The sequence below is a fragment of the Adiantum capillus-veneris genome, chromosome 18 (genome assembly GCF_014529385.1).
Source record: "Adiantum capillus-veneris isolate H3 chromosome 18, ASM1452938v2, whole genome shotgun sequence".
NCBI classification, from domain to species: Eukaryota; Viridiplantae; Streptophyta; class Polypodiopsida; order Polypodiales; family Pteridaceae; genus Adiantum; species Adiantum capillus-veneris.
In genome coordinates this window covers 59,892,317-59,913,193 of record NC_140948.1, presented here as the reverse complement: position 1 = coordinate 59,913,193, position 20,877 = coordinate 59,892,317, and the positions used below count along the sequence as shown (strand labels likewise).

The following is a 20,877-nucleotide window of genomic DNA, read 5'->3' as shown; positions in this document are numbered from 1 at the left end:
GTCCTCTGGGCATCAACAATGCAAGGAAACATGCTAAAAGCAAGTCTAGACTATATCCCAACACTTTGGCATCACTTGTAGCACCTAGGTACCTGACACCAATACGCGTAATGATGTAGGGCGTAATGCTGTAAAAAATGAAAATGTTCCAAAATCACTCCTCAACACCCCACAAGGTCCCTAATGCCAATGGTATCACTAGAATGCACTTTTGGAAGCTAGAATGTCCTAGATCTGCAATTTACAAGCCGTGGACAAAAAACGTAATGATGTTTGCAGGTCATGAAAAATGACGATTGATGACATCCGTGTAAAGCCCTTTGTGAGCCTGACCTCATGCACCAAAAATCATCTAATTTGGACACTCCTACCTCAAGATATGAGCAAAATAGCAACACGGCCAAAAAGTGTCGTGATGTTTGCCTATACTGTTTTTTACATGCAACAACTTACATCAAAGTGTAGATCAAAGCATCAACATTGCACACACAAAACTTCATAGCAAAATACTTAGCACAAAGAGAGATATGGACCCATAAAGATATGCCTGTCAAGAGGCTTTTACCTCTTCTGCTCTCTTCACTTCATAGTCCCCCCAAAAAAACTCGTCCCTCCTTCCAAAATTCAACCCCTCTATGGGTCTCACATGTCTTACTGTGTACATATGTTACAAGCTGGAGGTATATGCCCTAAATCATTTCATTTGGTCCTTGCTGACCCCAAATTACATACAAGTCTGTCTGCTAAACAAGCTAACTGCAGAAAACCGCCTTGTCGTGATGTGACGACAACAGCATTGCAGAGAGACTTAGCATACCCAATTATGCAAAGAGAAAGTATGGCTGCAACTAGTGCTTTAGATGCATTCCTTAGTGAGGCTGGGCATGCAAATCGCCCTAAGCTTCATGCATTTTTCACAACCCAACCCGATTTGGAAACCACCTTGACCCTCCACTTTCAATCTCTTGAGCACATCACTTCATACATTTCCACATGCATGGGGAGATTCATTGTTGAGTCACCAAACCGGCAAGGGAAATGGGTCCCTGAGGGCCTTCTACACCACATCTACAAAGGGGACAAACCATTTCATCACCAACTTGCACGCTTTGCCACCATAGCACAACCCGCCGAACAATATGTGCGGCTTGAAGATGATGAAGTGCGAGCAATGCGTAAGGGGAAGATCGGAAACACATTTTGTTTTGTCCATGCCATAATGATCTTTCTCCTTCATGAGTGCCCAGCAAGCCCTGACGTAGTGCTACCACACTTGCAGATCGGCGGGGTCATGCAGATGTGAAGGACCCCAAGCCCGCGCCCATTGACACATCCGCAGAGGAGAGGATGCTTGCCTTGACCTACCCTGTAGGGATTCAAGGCCTCTTGGAGGCCTCTCCATTTGTCGGTTTGTCCTCGGGGCCGCCAGAAGGAACCAACACTCGGGATGCCATCCCTGAGGTAGAGATTACTCATTTCTCCTCCATTGTGGTGGGTGGGGAGGAGGTGGGGAGGAGTTTGCGTTTTTACATGATCTGGAGAAATCCTTTGAGCTTCGCATGGATGAGTGTTTGGCCATCCTCGATGCCCATGGCAAGTTTGAGGTTGATACCACCACCTCCCATGACAATGATCTCCTACTGCACATGGGGAATACTGTGGCGGACATAGTGGTGATCACACAAGCCGAGGTGGCAGCGACAGAGCAGGCCAAGGTCTCTGAGGAGGAGTTTTTGGCCGTGCAAGCCATGTGTTTGGCTAAATGCACAAGAGTGGATTCACCATCACCTGCTACAACACGTGTTTTGCTTGATCCAAAGGGGAAGTCAAGTGTGGATCTTTACTTGCACCCGGATGCTGATGAGGAGGATTGTAGACAAGAGGTATAGATGCTCACTTAAATTTGATTGTTACAATTGATTTTGTTAATGTTATAACTAATTTTTTTCCATATTTCTCACAAATCCTATGTTTTGCAAGATGTTTTGGAGGTTGACGCCTGGGCGTAACGGTCAGGGGGGAGGAGGACGGCGTTTAGACCTCGAGCGGCACTTGGTCACTACCTTGACACACTTCCGACTGGTGACGTGGTGTTTGTGCATGCCGACTACTCCCCCAATGGACGCTATAACATTCTTTCCCTCCGTTCACTCTCCAAGGCCTTGTGCTTAACAACCCTTGCCCAATCGGCCAACCTTGTAGTGCTTGTAAAGAAAGATTTTGCAATATCCACTTTTGTCGTCAACTTTCACGTGCGCCTCATCGCCCATGTCGGCATGAACCAAGCTGTAGGGGTTAATGACACCCAAGAAATTACAACCAGTTTGCTTAACAGGGAGCCACCCCAAAAGGCCAAGCGCCAGAAAATTGTAATTCGAAAGATCCTAAAGCAAAAGCCGGATAGCATGTAAAGTGTTGATTTCCTTAATGAATCTACTATTTGGTGTCTATGACTCTCTCTTGCTTGCAAGCTTTTGAATTTGTTATATGTTTGGCTTCCAATGTGTTTATGAGAAGCACCCGTGCTTAGTGAATCGTGTAGTTTTTGATGCATGCTGGGTTGGAAAACATGTTGGCCAGTCAACTTGCATTAAATCATGGGAAAAGTTATTGATATGCCTACAAAAGGGCTTGGGAGGCCCCAAAATGGGCTGCCACAAGGACGCGCATCTGGGTCTTCCATAAGCATATGGAAGGGGCAAATGCGCGCCCTTGTGGCAGCCCATTTTGGAGCATCTCAAGCCCTTTAAAAGGATTATCAATACCTTTCCCCATGAATTAAAACAAAATGGCTAACCAACATTCACTTCAACCATAGATCCTTCATAACCAAGCTGTTGTACAAGCCCAGATAAATTTCAGTTGCAAAACCAAAACTAATTACATGTATGCTTCAAAAAATCTATGCTACATTGACTTAGTGGGGCATGCACTTCCTGATGCATCCAGGCTATTTGAAGCATTGAAGCAAGGGAAATATCCTGAATGCAGGGCAAAACATCCTGGAAAGCTTTGGAAAGACCTTGGCGGGCCCTAAGAATGGCTTCCACAAGGGCACGCATTTGGTCCCTTCATTGGCCTATGGAAGCACCAAATGCGCGCCCTTGTGGCAGCCATTTTGGGGGCATTCCAAGCCCTTTCCAAGGCTTTCCAAGGCTTTCCAAAAACTTTTACCATGCATTCAAGATATTTGGGTTGCATCAGTGCTTCACATAGCTTGGATGTATCAGGAACTGCATGCTTGACTTAGCCAAGGTGCTTAACGTAGGAAAGTTTTCCCAATGCCAAGCTTTAAGCTACATACATACAAAAGAATGTAGACAAAACATAGACCACTGCTACATTGCATGGTACACAATTAAATCAATACAATGCACAAAGAGTGGAGTATACAATCAAAAGACGCTTATATTCAAATTCTTCCCAATCTTGGAAGTTCCGTAAATACAAAAATGGTTTGATGACTAATTACAAGCTAATGCTCATGACGCAAACTGCGAGCAAGCTGCATATCCTTGGGCATAATCTTTACACGCTTTCCATGGATGGCACATAGGTTCGCATCCTCGAATATGCTAGTTAGATATTGCTCTGCTGCCTCTTGGACTGCCTCTATGGCCACGACGCCCATCCGAAACTCAGTGTTGTACATTTGCAAAACCTCCCTGCAAAGCCTTGAAAAAGGGGCCCTCCGAATCAAGAGCTCGGTGCTCTTCTGATAGTGGCGAATCTCCGCAAATGCAGGCTGCACTTTCACACCTTTTGAGGTCGACGGGAAGGTGCATTTGTTGCACGAGTTGGGGCAGCTTGCTTCCTCTTCTTGTAGACAATGCTCTTTCTCTTTTTCGGCCACACAAGCACCTTCAGCACCTCATATTCCGAGTCCACCCACTCTTCATCTGATTCGTGCTCTTCACTATTGTGCGGATGTGATGGTGTGGGTCCACTCCCTTTAGGGAGTGTCTTACCCCCGATAGACATGTGAGCGGCAGAAGTTTGTATTTCGACACCAACCCATGGGGGATCATCATCCGTTTGCGTCTCTTCGGAGCCTTCTGACCGCTGTTTGTGGTTATTTCTTTCTTTGCCTTGGTCGCTCTCATCCTTCGTGTTGCCCTCAGAATCGTTGGAGTCCGATGAATAGACAACAAGGCGATGCTTCCTTCTCTCTTTTCCTGCTGTAGAGGACTGACCATGTTGATTTGAAGCTCCAGCTTCTTCTGTGTGGAGCTCACCTTGAACTTGTGAAGTTCCAGCTTCTTTTGTTGTAGCTGGGATTCATTGGCCATCCGGGCCCTTTGGATATTCAATCCTTGCCATTTGTTTTGTTCTTGCCATGGTAGCACCTAGTATGGAAAATGACAAAATGAGCGCCTTCAACCTTTAAATAGGGGTTTTTGGGATTTGGGCCCTTTCACACTATGCGGCCAATTAAGTGAAAAACTCAAATAAACCAATTAAATTTGACAAGTAAACCTGGATCATGCCGATAGTTGACGCGACACCCAAACGCTGCCATTTCGATCCTTAGTTGCACGCCAAGCCTCATGGCCTAGGGCCGCTCGCGAGCGTTTCCACTTCTCGGATACTGCAGTACGGGAGGCCTTGCGTAACTGCTTTGCTAACATCTACTCTCTCGTCTTCTCAATAGTGCCAGTTCTCCCAAAGGTGTGCCTAAAAAACCAGTTAAACATCCCTTGGATGTAGTTGGAGTGTGAACCACCACCACCATGCCGAGTATTCTTGAAGTAGACTCCTTTTGCTCAATAGTGGGACTTCTCCATGCCTTGTGTACTCCATATATCAAGCGAACCATAGCGGTCCATGTAGTATGCACCATGCACATAGAGAATGTGCTAAAACAACGATAAGCCAATAGAAAAGTTGCATTTTCAAACATTGCATATCTATTGAGTCCGTTAAAACAAACCATGTAGTGTGTAATCTTGCTTTCATACCATCCATTCTTAGCGGCCTTTGTGAACTCATAAAGCACCTTCTTGAACTCCTCTCATTGCTCAACGGTGGTGCTTGAAAGATTCATCAATTGCACAACCTTTTGAAAGGATGACCATACTAGCTTGCGTTGGTTAGCAACCTCCACATTGGGATCTTTGTCTGTCGTGCATGAACACAAATCTTTTCACAAGTCCCACCGCTTCTCACTTGCTAGATCGACACTTGCCTTGTGTACCTGCATTGGATACTTTGACATCTTCTTGAAAAACTGACGTGCCTTGGCTCCATTCATGGAAACCTTCTCTGCCACCTCATATGTCTTCTCCCTACAAGTCCCTGCTATAATGTTCCCCCTTGATCGGTGACATCCAATCTGATTAAGGAGCGTCTCCACCCCCTGCAAGAGTCTTTTGACCGTTGAAGGGGCTTCATTGTGAGAGCATAATCAATGTGATGCTTTAGCATCATATCAAATATTCACATAAACGCATGCAATGTACAAAAGTGAACATTGTTGAGGGAGAAGGGAATTATGGGGTTCCACCCAGGATCTTTGCTATCCCTATTGGGCACCTCTATCATATCACATGAAAGAACCGAAGTTTGCCACTCCCTATTTATATGATCACCATTATCTTCGTTCTGACCTTCCACTTGAGTTGCTCGACTTGTCTTGTGCCCTTTCACACAGAATGGGTAGGGAAGTAAAGAATTTGCACCTTGTTTGCATCCAAGCATGCACTTTATGGTCTTTAGATCACCACCTAAATGCCATTCAACATCAAACTCCCCACGCCCTGCAACCATGAGCTTCTCACCATTTATTTGAGCTTTAATGACCTCTGTGATCCATGGGATTCTACTAAAAATCCATGCAAGGACTTCATGTGTCTCTTTCGGAACTTCAATTGCACCAAACCACCATATATCCTTCTTTGATTGCACACTAAAAGAGGGTTTTTTTTGCTTCACTTAAGCTGTAAGATTGCTTGGTATAAGCTAGGGCTTCATTCATAAGCGTGATGATCATTCTCTCCAACTTTCTCCCTTTTACAATTACACACTCATCCAACTTCAGCACAAACACGAGCTTGCCTTCAAGAACTGCCAACAATATAAAGCCTCAAAATGCATGTTATGACACATCATAGAGCATGTAGGCAACCCTGAACTAACCTGCATCACTCAAATTGTAGAAAACAGCCATGGATTGCTGCAATCGTATCAAGTCCACAAAGATATTATTGAATTTGGTGTAAACAAAGCCTTCGGTCCACAACACACTGTTAGAAATAGCATCACTGCCCTTCCTGCAGCCCTTCCTTCCTTGCGATTTTCTACGGAGCGGCTGAAGAGGCATCGTGTCCTCAATATACAAGTAGTCTCCTAATCGGTGAACAACATCTTCATTTGACACCCTCTTGGCAATCGCCACTCTGTGAGGAAGTGGGAATAGGTTTTCCGTGACTCCTCGACTTCTTAATGCATCTTTTAACACTTGATGTATTGCTTGATAGCCCTTCATACTAATCCCAACAGCATCACAAATATCCTGAACATCTAGGTCAGTGACAATATTAGAAAAACTTTGAAGAACTCTCTTAGTGATTGCGTCTTTCAAGTGTTTTGCCTCTGGCGCATCAAGCATCCCAATAAAGTGCTCTTTGTTGAAACAAGAACGAAGTAAAGATGCCCGAGTTGACGCATTCTGCTGCACGTTTCTTGAACGAAGTTCCTACTACCCAAAACAACAATGATGAGCGGTACTAGACTTAAACAACATGAGGGGCAGAACATCTTACCTCATAGCTGTCACCCTTCATTTTCTTGCCCCACCACGTGGTGCAAGAGTCTCAATTTCGGACAACTCTCGTTTCCTCACCCTACCTCCCATGGCAGTACTCTTCATGTGTGAGAGAGTATCCTCAAGCTTTTTAATTTCATTTTCCTTGGTTGCGATGGTGCTCTTTGCCTCCTCGAGCGCACTAGTAGCTGTTTGCATCTGATCTTGAAGATTGTGGAAACTCCCATTCAGCAATTGCCAATGACGCAAGTGTTAAGTATGGAGCGTGATTTACCCTATAATTTTCTATGGTAAAAGCGCACATTTGTAAGGCCCCCATTATGACGAGAAGCCATCGTGCGTGAAGAAAAATCATTCACCGAAAACCAAAATTTTCACGGACAAGAATCAGGGGCAACCTTAAAGGCCTCGGGGGCGGAGGCCCCCGAGACTTTTTTTTGCCGGAATATTCTTTTTCACCGGAATATTATGGCCGGACGGCGGCCGGAAAGTGGTCGGAAAACAACCGATCGGTTGGCCGGTGGTCGGAAGTCAATGGCCGGTGGCCGGAAGTCAACGGCCGGTGGCCAGTGGCCGAATTCAAAAGCGGACTTGTCTTCTCAAGGGCGGCCACACATGGGCGGATTGGAGGGTCCGATTTGGACTTATTCGCACAAGGGCGGCTACACATGGCTGTCTCTCATAAGAGAGGGCAGCCCTTTTGGCCTATAAAAGGAGGCCATTTCTACACACATTTCATAGTGTGAAGTTGATGCAACAAGGTGAGTGTGAGGTGGTGAGAGTGAAGCAAGGCGGGAGCTCTATCAAGGGTTTAATCCCTTCGTAAACTTCTTCTTCTTTTGAAGTGCTAAAGCCATTGAGTGGCTGCTTTCCTGTGGACGTAGCCCACATTGGGTGAACCACGTATATTGTGTGTACTCTCTCTCTCTCTCTCTCTCTCTCTCTCTCTCTACTCTATAATCTCTTGTGTGTGAAATCTATCTCTCTCCATTAAGTAATCTACTCAAAAATCTATTTAGCTACGTCTTATTTCCTAACAGCAAGTAGATCTCGGATCGAGCAATCTCGTGTCTGTTGAGTCTCTTGCAGTAGCCCAACAAACCTTGCTCTCCATTTCCAACATATTGCAATAATGATGGAAGGTTTGTAAAAGGTGGATGGACATTGAGAAAAGGATCCTTTGGGTACAAGCATCCCTCTGTCGAGAGATCCACATTCTTCTCCCCTTGAGCGCGACGTTCGTTGGCTGAAGGTAATGTACTCAAGCATGTCTTCTTTGTCGAAACATACTCTTGAGGTAGGCGCAGGAAAAGCCCTTGAGACCTACCACGTGAAGAGCTTGCTGGGACATTGGTCACGTCATTAAGAGGCATTGTAGGATGGAGAGATAGAGCTTGAATGATGGAGAGATGGAAAGGAGATGGGTGTGTAGGTGCAGCAGCAAGCAGGTGCAGGTGCAGGTGCAAGGGGGATGGGTGTAGGAGAGGAGCTTAGATTAGGAGGGAGGATAGTCAATTTCAGGGGGAATTTCTTAAAAGTTTTGGAGGGACTCAAAAAATACTGAATTATGAGTAATTTAGCTTTAAAATCTTTTTTTATATATGTATATATGTTGGGGCCACTTTTTAGGGGGAGATAGAGTTTATTTGAAAGTTTTTAAAAAAAGTCACTTTTTTGACCTCTTTGACCCACGAATTTGATTAGGTGGCATGGGAGAGTTAAGAGGCCACTTACAAGTTGGCCAAAAAGCTAGAGAGAGAAGATAGCATTCTCCCCCCTCCCCCCCTACTTTTCAAATGGTTTACCCCACCACCCCTCCCTACTTTTCAAGTGGTTACCCCCCCCTCCCCTTCCCCCTACCTTTTTAGGGGTCAAAGGTGGAGGAGACCCTACCAAAATAGCCCCATTCAAAGCCTTTGTCCCCCTTAATCTTGGCAAACTTCCTTGAAATTAGGGATTCTTACAAGGCCCATGGAGAGTCCATGTTTTTCCTGATGCACGTGGTCAACACATTCTACTCCAACGTTCAGAACCGCATTGATTGCATAAAAGAAATGAGTGCATTTAGTATAAAAGAAGGTCCGTTTGCGAATGATTTTGTACAGGTAATGGCAAAAGAGCAACCTGCATGGAAGTAGTGGATGATGAATGATGGAGAGTATTACTCGATCTTACGTCCCCTTGCAATGAAAGTACTGGCACAATGTGCAGCAAACACAAGTTCAGAGAAAAACTGGAGTATGTACAAGTATGTTCACAGTACTATTCACAACAGACTATTAGCAGACATAGCAAAAAAATTAGTGTATATGTTTTGCAACAAGAAGTTATTGAATCACATTGAAAGTACTAGCTACGAGGAGAAAATACCAACCTGGTTGTATGATTGTCAAAATGAAGACGAAGAAGAGTTTAATGTTGGTGTATCTCAATGCACTATAGTCGAAATAAAAGAGAATCTGATAATAGATGTGGAGGTTGAATTACAAGGAGATCCACAACACTCAAACTTAGAACCAGATAACAACTTCACAGATTCAATATAGCTTGAGAGTAGAATGAAGATCGTGTCAAAAACCATTCTAAAAGACTTTGTATTCAATGTGTTTTGATCATATACAATGTTTCATATTCGTGATTATACATAGTTTGTCGATCTCAATTGTGTTGCTCTGAAGCAGCATCTTGGTCACCAAACAGATTTCTAATTGTGCTAGGGGTTTCTTGGCGGCTTGCTTGAATTTATACTCGTTTGCCATGTCAAACATAATATATATTCCTTGTGGAATATCTTGTGAACAGATTGCGCATCGGCTCCTATTTTGCATTAAACAAATAAGAGAGACAAAGTGATAATAATGACCACATGTCAATATATAATATCCACTCCATTCATCAAAATTATTGTAGCAAACTAAACATTGAGACGATGAGGATGCATCTGAAGTAGACGAGGGGACCAAATTTGGATGCAAGACAAGGTGGCTAATAAACTATTTGGAGCAATGGATTTCGAGCCTCTATAACTTTGTCATCTTCCGACTCGATGTTGTCAAATTTTATGGACCTATCCACTCAATTTTGCATATAGTGGACATTAACACCATATTAGAGAGTTGGAGACTTTAGAGCTAATTTGGGAATCCTCAATGTCTTGAAGATTTGACCATATGGACAAATCTCAAATTGTTTTTCAAAGCCAAAGCCTTCCACAAGGTAGTACTTTATAAGCTCTTCTGGCCATGCTCTCAAAACTTTGGCTAAGATTTGACCACATGATTTGGCCATGTGGTCAAATCTTAAGCTTCTTTTGAAAATGGGAATTGGGAAATTCCCAAATTCACTAATATAGTGTTCATTCGTCATTGTCACAATTATAGGTAGATGTTTGACACATACGTGGCAAGCACAACAAGGAAAATTCTAACTATTGATTCACATGCTAGTTTTGTCGACTTCTTTAAGTGCAAGAGGGAAGTTTTTGGAAACGATAAGAGGACTAGCTGCTTTCGCATGAGGGCATAGTAACACCCGTTGTTGATGCTATCCTATCTCCGCTCAGCTCATGTAACTCCATCGAATAGGGCAAAGTATGCTCTACCCCCACCCAACTGGAGCTTTCACCCAGCAACGCAATAGGAAAAATCCTGATCAACGCTAAAGTTGATTGTGTGCGAATTCCTCTAAGCGTGCATTTGCACACAAGGAAGGGCAATGTTTTCCTTACATAAACCCATTTTTGGATGGTTCCATCAAACGACATTTTGTAAGTTTAACTCAGCCAAAAATGGCAGAGGAAGGCGTCGTAAACAAGAAGGCAACACAAGCTATTCCAACTTCTGTAGTCTTGTTAATTACAAGTAGCCAATATTTCTTACAAAAGCTTTACCCCCAACCCAAAGTGCATAGCTCAGTTGGTTGAGCCTTCGTGATATAAACGGAGATTGAGGGTTCGAGGCTCATGGGCTGCGCTTGATGGGTGCTACCCACTTGCCCATCGAAGGATTTCATCCCATGGTATGGCCCCTCATGGGTGTGATGTGTATAGCAAGCCTGTTCGTAAATACGTAGATATGTATAAAGTTCTCCCTACTACCTTCTTTGCTCTGATGGTTATTAAGAAAAAAGAGCTTTACCCCCACCTTGCGAAACATACTTAGGCTAGTTTTAGAGTGCCGTGCATGAAAGTTGATAATCTCACCACAATCAACAAATGGATGACAGATTATTATTTAGTAGTGCTCGAAAAAAAACTTTTTCCAAAAAACTTAAAAAATCTACGTTTGAAAAATTTAAGGGGTGATTTGACTATATTTCAAGGGTTTTATACTAAATTTTGTAGGTTTTCTCACCTTCAAATTTGAAGTTTAGAGAGGAATCTCAAAATTTGTCGGTAGGATTCTGGTGGGATCACACTAAGAGCCCCATCTCGCAAAGGCTTTACAAGGGTTATGGGGGCTATGTCAAGCCTGACCAAGTTGCCCGCATTTACTGCAGACACCGAGTCCAGGCCATCTTATCATACCCACTTTTGTATGTAAAACCTGAGGTAAAAAGCGGAGTCCGCTTATTGGACATGTCCCTTATGGACAACTTGGCAATTGGCGTCGTTCTTGTAGCGCATATAGACCTTCGAGCAGCCCGCTTCCGCGCTCTCCAAAACCTATAAAAGCCTGGTGAAATGTGGCTCTAAGGGCACATCCGCACATGCAAGGTTTTACGCCCACCCGCTAGCGTAAGCAAAAATGCCTTCGTTGCCCAACTTTGCTGAAATTGGCAGAGTTCGAAAATGTGTGTTCTACCCCCGCCTTTTGTATCGATTGAATTGCATGCACACAGAACGTTGCCGCTATTACTAAGTACACACCAAAATTGATGATGCACGACAAGGGTAGCGCCCCTACTAGTGGGAATCCGCTATAAACCTAGGTTTTTCCCAGTACATTGCCAATGTCATGCCAAGTCCAAAAAAGGGACAACCACATCCGCTAGTCATGTGGACTGCCCAGTGGGTGTGCCCATCCATGGTCCAATCATGAGTGGGTAGCTCAGCCGGTTTTTGTGGAGATTCATTGTGAACATTTGGTTGTAGGGAATGAAAGAGGAAGCGTGGGACTCGGGAGACTGCTCTATAGAAGCTCTGTGATCTGCCAGCTTGGACCAACTGCGCTGCACCAACTTGGACCTTGTGGCCTCCGCGCGTGGCGGGGGTCGTCTAAAAGCGCAAAGCTCATTGGTGTACCAGGACATTTTCAAATTTCAATGCAGGCTAGTGCTCGCCTATTGGCTACAGCTTGCCCACCATGTTCGCCAGCGCCGACGCTCTCAAACGAAGCTGACATGGCGCTTTCTCATTTGGTAGCTCAAGATCCTGTGGGCCCGTGCGGCCAATTGTAGCCGCTGGTAACCCCACGTGGCAGCCCATGAGAGGCTGTTTCTTTCCAGCATGGTACCGTACCGCGGGCTCACTTAAAAGGCTGGAGCCTGGAACAGATCGTACGCCTTTCTGCATTCTCTGCTGTCTCTTTACGCTCTTCTGCATAGTGCCATAATCCATATGCTCTCTTCTCTGCTGTTGTCGCCTCCTCCTCTTCTTCTTCTTCCCTAATTGCTTCTGCTGCTCATGCTCCTAATGTAATGGATTCTCCACCAATTAATCCTTCTTCCATTTCAAGCTGGCTCCCCTGCTCCCCCTTGGGCTCTGGCTCCTTTGGCCATGTCTCCCTCGCCCTGAATCTCGACACTGGCTCTCTCTTCGCTGTCAAGTCCGCGCATTCTTCCTCTCCCGCAGAGCTCCTCGCTTTGCAAAATGAGCTCCGCATCCTCCAAGCCCTCCATTCCCCCTTCATCATCCCTCTGCTTGGCGCCACTTTCTCCCCCAGTTCTGACTCTTCTCCAGCTTCCCCCCTGCATAACCTCTTCCTCGAATACATGGATGGCGGTAGCCTCTTTGATGCCCTCAAGCAATCCGGCGGCAAGTTCCAGCAGGAACTTCGTGTGCGACATTTTACGCGCTCGATCTTGCAGGGGTTGAGCTACCTTCATCAGAGTGGGATTGTTCATGGTGACATCAAATGTCAGAACATCCTCGTAGGATCATCTGGTGTGAAAATTGGGGATTTTGGGGCTGCCCGGAGGTTGGGGGAGCCTTCAACGGCTGAAGGAAATTTGAGGGGCACTCCTCTATGGATGGCACCAGAGGTAGCGCAAGGCGAGGAGCCAATGCCCTCTTCGGATATCTGGTCTTTGGGATGCACTGTGGTGGAAATGTTGCAGGGCAGGCCACCATATGGGGGGCATGTGGGTAGTGTGGCAGCTGCTCTATTCAAAGTGGGTTGTTCTAAGGAGAATCCCCCATTGCCAGAGTCGATCTCTGCAGAAGCCAGGGACTTTCTGTCTAAATGTCTGCAGCGAGATGCGACGGCGAGGTGGACAGCAGCTGAGCTGCTCGAGCATCCATTTTTTAGTGCGGTGGACGGGGAGGATGACGACGATGCAGATCAGTCCTCTCCAAGAAGCACACTTGATTTTGTCACTAGCGACAGCGAGAGTGAAGATGATCAATCTCTGATGTGTCGTCTTCCTGCTGTGAGTTTCTCTGAAATCCGAGTGGAGGCAGCCTCAGGTTGTGAATGTGAGAGCCCGGAGGTGCTGCAGGTCGAGAGCGATGATTGGATCATGGTGAAGAGCAGAGAGGGGTGGAGGCAGGTACCCTTCATGGAAGCAGAGGTGCTGCCAGTGAAAAGGGGAGGGCAGGTGAGCTTAGCTTCAGCAGCGTTTCTGAGCAGGAGGAGAGGGAGAGCAAATTTAGTGGGGTGATGGGTGGTGAGCTTTGCCGTTGGTATTTTGCTCGGAGATGGAGAGAACAGAAGAGCAGAGGTGAAGAGCCGTCTGGCCGCAGAACCGGTCGGCCGTCGGGGCTGCTCGGCCGCAGAGTTGGACGGATGCGGTGGTCCCCTGCTACGCTTGGGCTATCGAACGGCCGCAGACCTGGCCGGATGTCTGGGTTTCATAGAACGAATCAAATTTTGGTTGGCACGCCCGAACAGTGAATCGAACCAAATTCACTTTTGAGGAGGTGTTGGAGCACGCTGCACACATTCTTTTATACAAGTGAATGTACATTGCATCCCCTCTCAGCTTGCACTTTCACTCGCCCCCCTTGTATTTTACATTCCGTGCATCTCCAGAAGGCCCCCAAAGGCCGGCTATATGTATTCCAATAGAAGAGCTTCTGAGCTTGTGCACTCGATGTACTAAAACTAATCATTAGACGTTCAGGAATTAAGATCAAGAACGTGCCTCTCAATTTTGTATGGCTGAGAGAGAGAGAGAGAGAGAGAGAGAGATTATTTCTTTTCCTATTGAGGTTTACAATGTGATGGGTAATTGTAAACAATCATGAGATTAGGGAAGAATGATTTGCATATAGCAAATTGCATTTTGACTAATCCTTTCCTTGGGCAAAAGCACACTAGGTTTCTCTCCAATACTAACCATACTTTAATTCGACTAGTGTGGCCGAGAGGTGCCGCCTCTCTGCGCCGCCTCTCTCTCTCTCTCTCTCTCTCTCTCTCTCTCTCCTTGCATCGCTGTGTTTCCCAGACCTGCAGGCGACACTGTTGGATTGATCTCTTGTTGACGCGTGTGGGGGGGGGGGGGGGGTTCCCTTCCCCCTTTATCTATTAGTATAGATACACTCTTTGCGTTGATCTGTGAGTCGAGTCCACAATCACTGATGCATTGAGTTTATTATCGTATCCGGATTAGGGTAACCCTCTCAAATCACCGGAATCTTACCCTTTTTCCTTTGTTTTCCCCTAACAGTTAAGTCTGGAAAGTGCTCATAAAATAACAATGGATATGAGCTTTCAAATAAGCCTGCTCGTGCCTTAATTTCTCTTACAAGGTCACTTAGGCACTGGGTCAAAGGTTCTCAGCAAAGATTGTATGTCCACTTTCAATCATCTTTCCTGCTATAGGGATGTACAACTTGCAAGCTTTTCCAATGATCCACAAAGATATGTGAAGTTTGCTTATGAGTCACCACTACTTTCTCTTGGCTTTCTTCAAAGCATAAAGGAGGTCAAGATCCCCTTTCTTGCATATTTGTGTTCTTACATTTGTTTCTGGCACGGCCCACACGGGTGAGACGTTAATGATGCCCCTCTTTTTTACTAACTAGTACGATCGGCCGCCTTCGGCGGCCTCTCTCTCTCTTTCCCTCTCCCTCTTTATTGTGTGTCCTCTCTCTTTCTCTCTCCCTCTTTTGGAATGTAGCCTTCATCTCGTGGCTTGCACCACTTGTAAAGGGGACTTCCCTAAGCCATCTACTAACATAATATGGCGGAAGGGCTCCCCTTTACACGTGTCGCAATCTGCGACCTGAAGGCTAAAGTCCAAAACGAAAAAAAGCCAATTGCACGCGATAAAGAGGGAGAGAGGGGGAGAGAGAGAGGCCGCCGAAGGCCGTACTAGTATTATGTTAAGTAGATGAAAATCAAAAAGTTATTTTTAAAAAATACCCAAAAAATAAAGACATTTCTCTTCATTCTTCATGAGTGGTGGTGGTGAGAAATAATCCAGGTTTGATTGGATGGGTCTCATCGTATGCCGTGTTTTCATGGGGTGGTGGGATTGCATTCAAGGGCAAGTTAGAGTTATGAGCACTTCTATCGTATTCCATTCATCCCCTCTTTTGGCAACGGCCACAGAGCCTCTGGCGTTCTTCTGTGTCTTGACCTTGCCCTCCCATGGCATGTCTTTGTTGCTCTCTCTTTCAATAGCTCGCACGTGGCTCGAATGCCGTCTGTGCTTGGTCTGCCCCTTGCGAAGTTGTGCCCATAGCAACAACATCGGAGGGCACCATCCTAATAGCTTTGATTTTGAGCAGTTGCACTGCCTATCAAGGTTGCTAGTAGGCACAAAGCCAACAACGACCCACACTCGCCTTTACCCAACTCCACCACTATTGTGCTAAGGTTTTTGATTCCCAGCTCTATGTCGACACCCAACATGTGCATAGGCTCTTCTCTCTCTCTCTCTCTCTCTCTCTCTCTCTCAAGATGGGTCACGCAATCGTTAGTTATAAATCTTGTTATATACCTTGAACTTTGGCATAAACGATGATTGTCTCAAGGGTTTAAACGTAAAAATCAAGGGCAAGGAAGTTGATTTTTGGGAAAATTACCAAAATACCCCTTTAATTTGTGGAAATTTTCAAAATACCCTTCAAATTTCAAAAATTTCCAATATACCCCTCATAAATGCCCTTCAAATTTTTCAAAATTCCCATGATTGTGAGAGTAAATTTATCCAAAGATAAAAAAATTTGTAGCTTTTCACAAGAAGACCAATACAAGATACTAAAACTAGAATGTGAGATGGTTATGTAGCCTTTGGAGATGAATGTGAGATGGTTATGTAGCCTTTGGAGATGAATTGCTTCATTATTTTTAGACATAATTGTCTTTTTTTTGGGAGGTAATTTGTGACCAATTACATGCTAAGCACTAAAAAATGATCTCCATTGTCAAAAAAAAAAAAAGATTAGGAAATCGCGAACAATCCAACTAAAATAGATACAAGGGTATCTTGGGAATTTTTGAAATTTGAGGGGCACTTTGGGAATTTCCACAAATTAGAGGGGTATTTTGGTAAATTTCCCTTGATATTTTGTATGACGATTCAGGGTCTTGGTTGCTCACAATGCCGCTTGCTTCTTGTACTATGATGTCGGGCTTTCTAACAGCCAGGTCGCACCAGGGAAGAGTGGGAGGAGTGGGGAGAGAGAATACACTACTTTCAGCAAAAGCGAGGGACAAGGCAGGAAAGTCGAAGCACAAAATTAATCCTACTAGCGCTAGGAGAAATGAGGGGTTTAGGCTATATTTCAAGAAGACGTCTCCCATCCTCATTTGTAGGGTAGTGTCTCTCAATCAGTAGCGAGCACGTCATCTGCATCTGTCCCTAAAAAAACGCTTCCTTTATTCTGCAGTTGAGGTGCGACCTGGTTCATTTCCATCCTCCCACTACCCCCCTTGGTATTGGCGTGACTCGCCTCTAATGGGCAACTGCTAAGCCACCTTCACACCGGTGACGGGGCTGTTGTTTAAAAACGTGATGAGTGGGGTAGGATTCATGTTGTAGGTGATAGGCTAGTGCAAAAGAGGTCTTTTTGAGGGAATTTAGAAAGGCGAAGTAAGGGGCCAATGAGGAGGAAAACTATAATTCAGCCGCAGCTTTATCGAACCAAATCAGGTACGCTGAATCGGTTATAAAATAAAAGAGGCAAAAGATTTTATCCAAAACAAAAAAGAGAGGAGGGGCGGCCCGCGGCCCGCGGGCCCTTGACCCCCGCGAGGGGCGCGGGGCGGGCTCTCCTATTGGCCAGCATGTGCTTCTTCATGTTAGCCTGCGGGAAAAGTTATGTACGTGTCACAATCACATTCGTCATAACAAGATCCCTCTACAAAAATTTAGTTGGCGCGGCTCAACGACTTAACAGCGTCCACCTGGCGTTCTCTGACTCCTTACAGCGTAATCGACCAAGAGCGAGCTCTTTATTATGAAGATGAAGATCCTTCATATTCGTTATCTGTATCCAATCTGAATATAACCACAAAGCTCCTCTTCTCTCTCTCTCTCTCCCTCTCTCTCGCACACACACAGTACACATGGATTCCTTAGACCGCCCCGTTCTCTGGCTTCCCTGCTCCCCCTTGGGCTCTGGCTCCTTTGGCCATGTCTCCCTCGCCCTCAATCTCTGCAACCGCACCCTCTTTGCCGTCAAGTCCGCCCTCTCCACCTCCCCCCAAGAGCTCCTGGCTCTGCAGAATGAGCTCCACATCGTTCAATCTCTCCACTCCCCTTTCATCATCCATTGCCTTGGAGCTGAGCTCAATCCCTCCGCTCATCCTGGCTCTCAACCCTCTGTACGCCACCTCTTCCTAGAATACATGGAAGGTGGCAACCTTGGGGGTGCGCTCAAGCACTCAGGTGGCGGCGAGCTGCGCATTCGGCACTTCACTCACTCAATTCTGCAAGGCTTGGCATACCTTCATGCGAATGGAATTGTCCACTGTGACATAAAGAGCCAGAACATATTGATTGGGTCATCAGGCGTGAAAATTGCAGATTTCGGGATGGCACGAAGGCTTGGCGAGGCGTCGCAAATGGATGGGAATCTGAGGGGCACACCGTTGTGGATGGCGCCGGAGGTAGCAGTAGGGGAGGAGCCAATGCCTGCATCAGATATATGGTCTTTAGGATGCACTGTTGTGGAGATGCTACAAGGAAGCCCTCCATGGGGACATGTAAGCAGTTTAGCAGCTGCTTTATTCAAAGTAGGGTGCTCTTCCCAAATCCCGCCTTTGCCCGAGGCGATTTCTGCAGAAGCCGAAGACTTTCTACTGAAGTGTCTTCAGAGAGATCCCAAAGCAAGGTGGACAGCAGGGGAGCTCTTGAAGCATTCTTTTGTATGCGGTTTGCACGAAACAAGGGAAGAGGATGACAGGAACGGTGCTGAAAAGATGTGCAAACAGGAACTGCTCTCTCCAAGGAGCACCCTTGATTTTTTCCACAGCGATGGAGAAAGTGATTGGGAAGATGAGTTCACAATGGCCTCTCAAATTGTGCCCATGCTTTGCTTCCCTCCTTGCAAAACAACACCCATGGTGCAAGACGTCTCGCAAGGCAGCAACTGGATCGCTGTCAAGCGCGGAAAGGGGTGGTGTGAAGGGAGGCAAATGCCTTTCATGCAAGCAGGAGCTGGCCCACAGGTAATTACAAGGGGCTCCGAGGTGAGCTTGGCTGCGGCAGAATTTTTGAGGAACAGAGTGAAGCCGACTATAATTGTGGGGTAAAAGGTGAATATTTGAGGAAATCGAGAGCAAGACAGAGCACGTCGCAGATGGCGCTTGCGTTGTTGAGGATATGGTGCTGTCGGGGTGTGAGTAATTTATGATGAGGTGCAAGCCATTCCCACTGTGAGCACATGACATATATAGCCACAGCAAAGGATAACGTCAAGCACTCACAGTCGAGGGCAGGTTCATTAATAATAGATGAGTGTCCACCCTGTGGAGTGTGCTCCACCTCTATTGGTGTTTCCCCCCTTTTAGGGGAGGTCTTAATTTGTACCATATTTCTTATTAGGGTGTAAACTTATCTAATGAGAATCATTGTACAGGCGTCTCTCTCTCTCTCTCTCTCTCTCTCTCTCTCTCTCTCTCTCGTTGTTTTTGTGATGGTGCTGACGTCAATATGCAGGGGGGATTGCTCACACACCTTTTTTCAATGCCCATAGAAGTTAGAACGGTTCTCTGATTTCCGCACTGAATAGGGTAAAGGAGCCAGTTTAGAGACACTCAAGAAAAAAAGTGTAATTTTGGGTGGGATTTTGCAAATTTAGTCAGATTTGAATTTTGAAATTTGCATGAGATTCCTCATGCAAAGGCGGATTAGGTAATACCAAGTTTGATATTTTTCTGATTTAGTTTGGGCAGTCAATTTGAGAAAAGTTTAAATTTTGAGGTCTTTTAGGGGTTAGAAACACCCAAGGCTCAGTAATGGTACAGTTTTCAACAAATCACAAGTTGACACATTAGCAATATTCTTAGCATATTCCAAATTTTTGTCTCTAAATTGGGACGTGCATGACTTTTAAAAGGCACATGTGTTACAACTGGCTCCTTTACCCTAATCTCTGTAACAAATTCAGAACTGAAGCATTAAGACCTCAAAACGTGCTGCCAGGGAATTGTGAAGGTCTGGACTCTGGATATAATGCTATGGAACATTTGGAGGGGAATTATACTTTGGTGCATATGGGTTCAGACTCCTGCTGTTTTTCAAGTTCCCTCACACCTTCCTTTTTCTCTCCTTAAGTGGAGAAATAAGATTTCTCAATACTATTCCTCCTTTTGGTTCTTGATCTTGCTTTGGATCAATCCCACCCCCAACCTGTGGGATCTCTATATTTCCTGTTTTCTTTCCTCATGTATTCTAACATTTTTACTTTTCTCAAAAAAGAAAAGGTCAAGGGGGCCTTTTTGTGCCCTCGTTTGGCCGAAAAGGAGGAGGAGCCCACCAAGATTTTGTCAACTACATCATTGCCTTGCCATCATGCCCACCATGGGGAACACCAGTGTTCACAAAAAAGTTACAATGCACCTGCTATATTTTGGTTTCTACTTGTAAAATAAAAATTTACAATTTTTTTAAAAAAATGGAAAATCTTCCTTAGTTTATTTATATTTTCAAAAAAAACCTGCAAAACTTTGAAGAAAAACCCATAAATTCAAAAGCCCAATTTTTTTTATTTGTTTGGAAAAATGTTCTTTGGGAACACTGGTAAACACCCCCCCTCCCAATCACACCGTTACCTTTTGTGTTGATCTTCTGCCCTGCATTCCCTCCCTACAGTGGGGTGAAATCTCAAAATTTATAGCAAATCAAGCGCAATCCCGCCCTTCGCTCTTCTTGTAGCCTTAGAAGTTCCCTACAGCTTTCCACATTGGCAACTGCAACAACACTCGACCACCATGTATGTGCCCATGTTGTCGTTCGGCTACCATTGGTGGTAACCACACCTACTGATTGGACCCCATGTGCATGTGCGCCCCCCCTCCCGCGTGTGTGTGTGCGCATGTACGTATGCACATTCTACAAGCCAAAGGGATGAGCACTAGGCCTACAATACGTAGACAATTGCCGGGCAGCCATGGATCATGCATGTGGAGAAGTTGCACGCAATAGGCAGAGGTGAGGTGTAAGGTCTCTGACCCGACCAAAAAGGGCACCCTTGTACCATGAAATGAACATAATGGGCAAAAGTTACTATTTTTAGTAGTTTTCCGAATTCTGTCAGTGCCATTATGTTTAGAATGTTTTAAAGCTTCGAGATGCGAATTAAAATAATTTTTGTAAAAAAAATTCAAAAATAGTAAGTTTTTGGTTACCCACCCGTCCAGTTTTGACCGTCTCGAAAAACTGCACCCGTACCCCGAATTTGAAAAAATGCATTTCGGATCCCGGGAGCTGCTAAATATGGTAGGTACTCAGACCAGTACACCTTAGTTAGAGCTCAGTATAGCAATTTACGGCATTAAATT

At 45.3% G+C, this 20,877-nt stretch overlaps 1 protein-coding gene across 1 annotated transcript; it reads left to right on the top strand.

The window, feature by feature from the left end:
- The first annotated feature begins 12,270 nt into the window (after positions 1-12,270).
- LOC147435738 (uncharacterized) lies at positions 12,271-18,958 on the top strand. The gene is made up of 2 exons (XM_086487773.1): positions 12,271-13,578; positions 17,343-18,958. Exons 1-2 carry the CDS (start codon positions 12,401-12,403, stop codon positions 18,625-18,627), a joined length of 2,463 nt encoding a protein of 820 aa, XP_086343899.1. The 5' UTR covers positions 12,271-12,400; the 3' UTR covers positions 18,628-18,958.
- Positions 18,959-20,877: the final 1,919 nt, after the last annotated feature.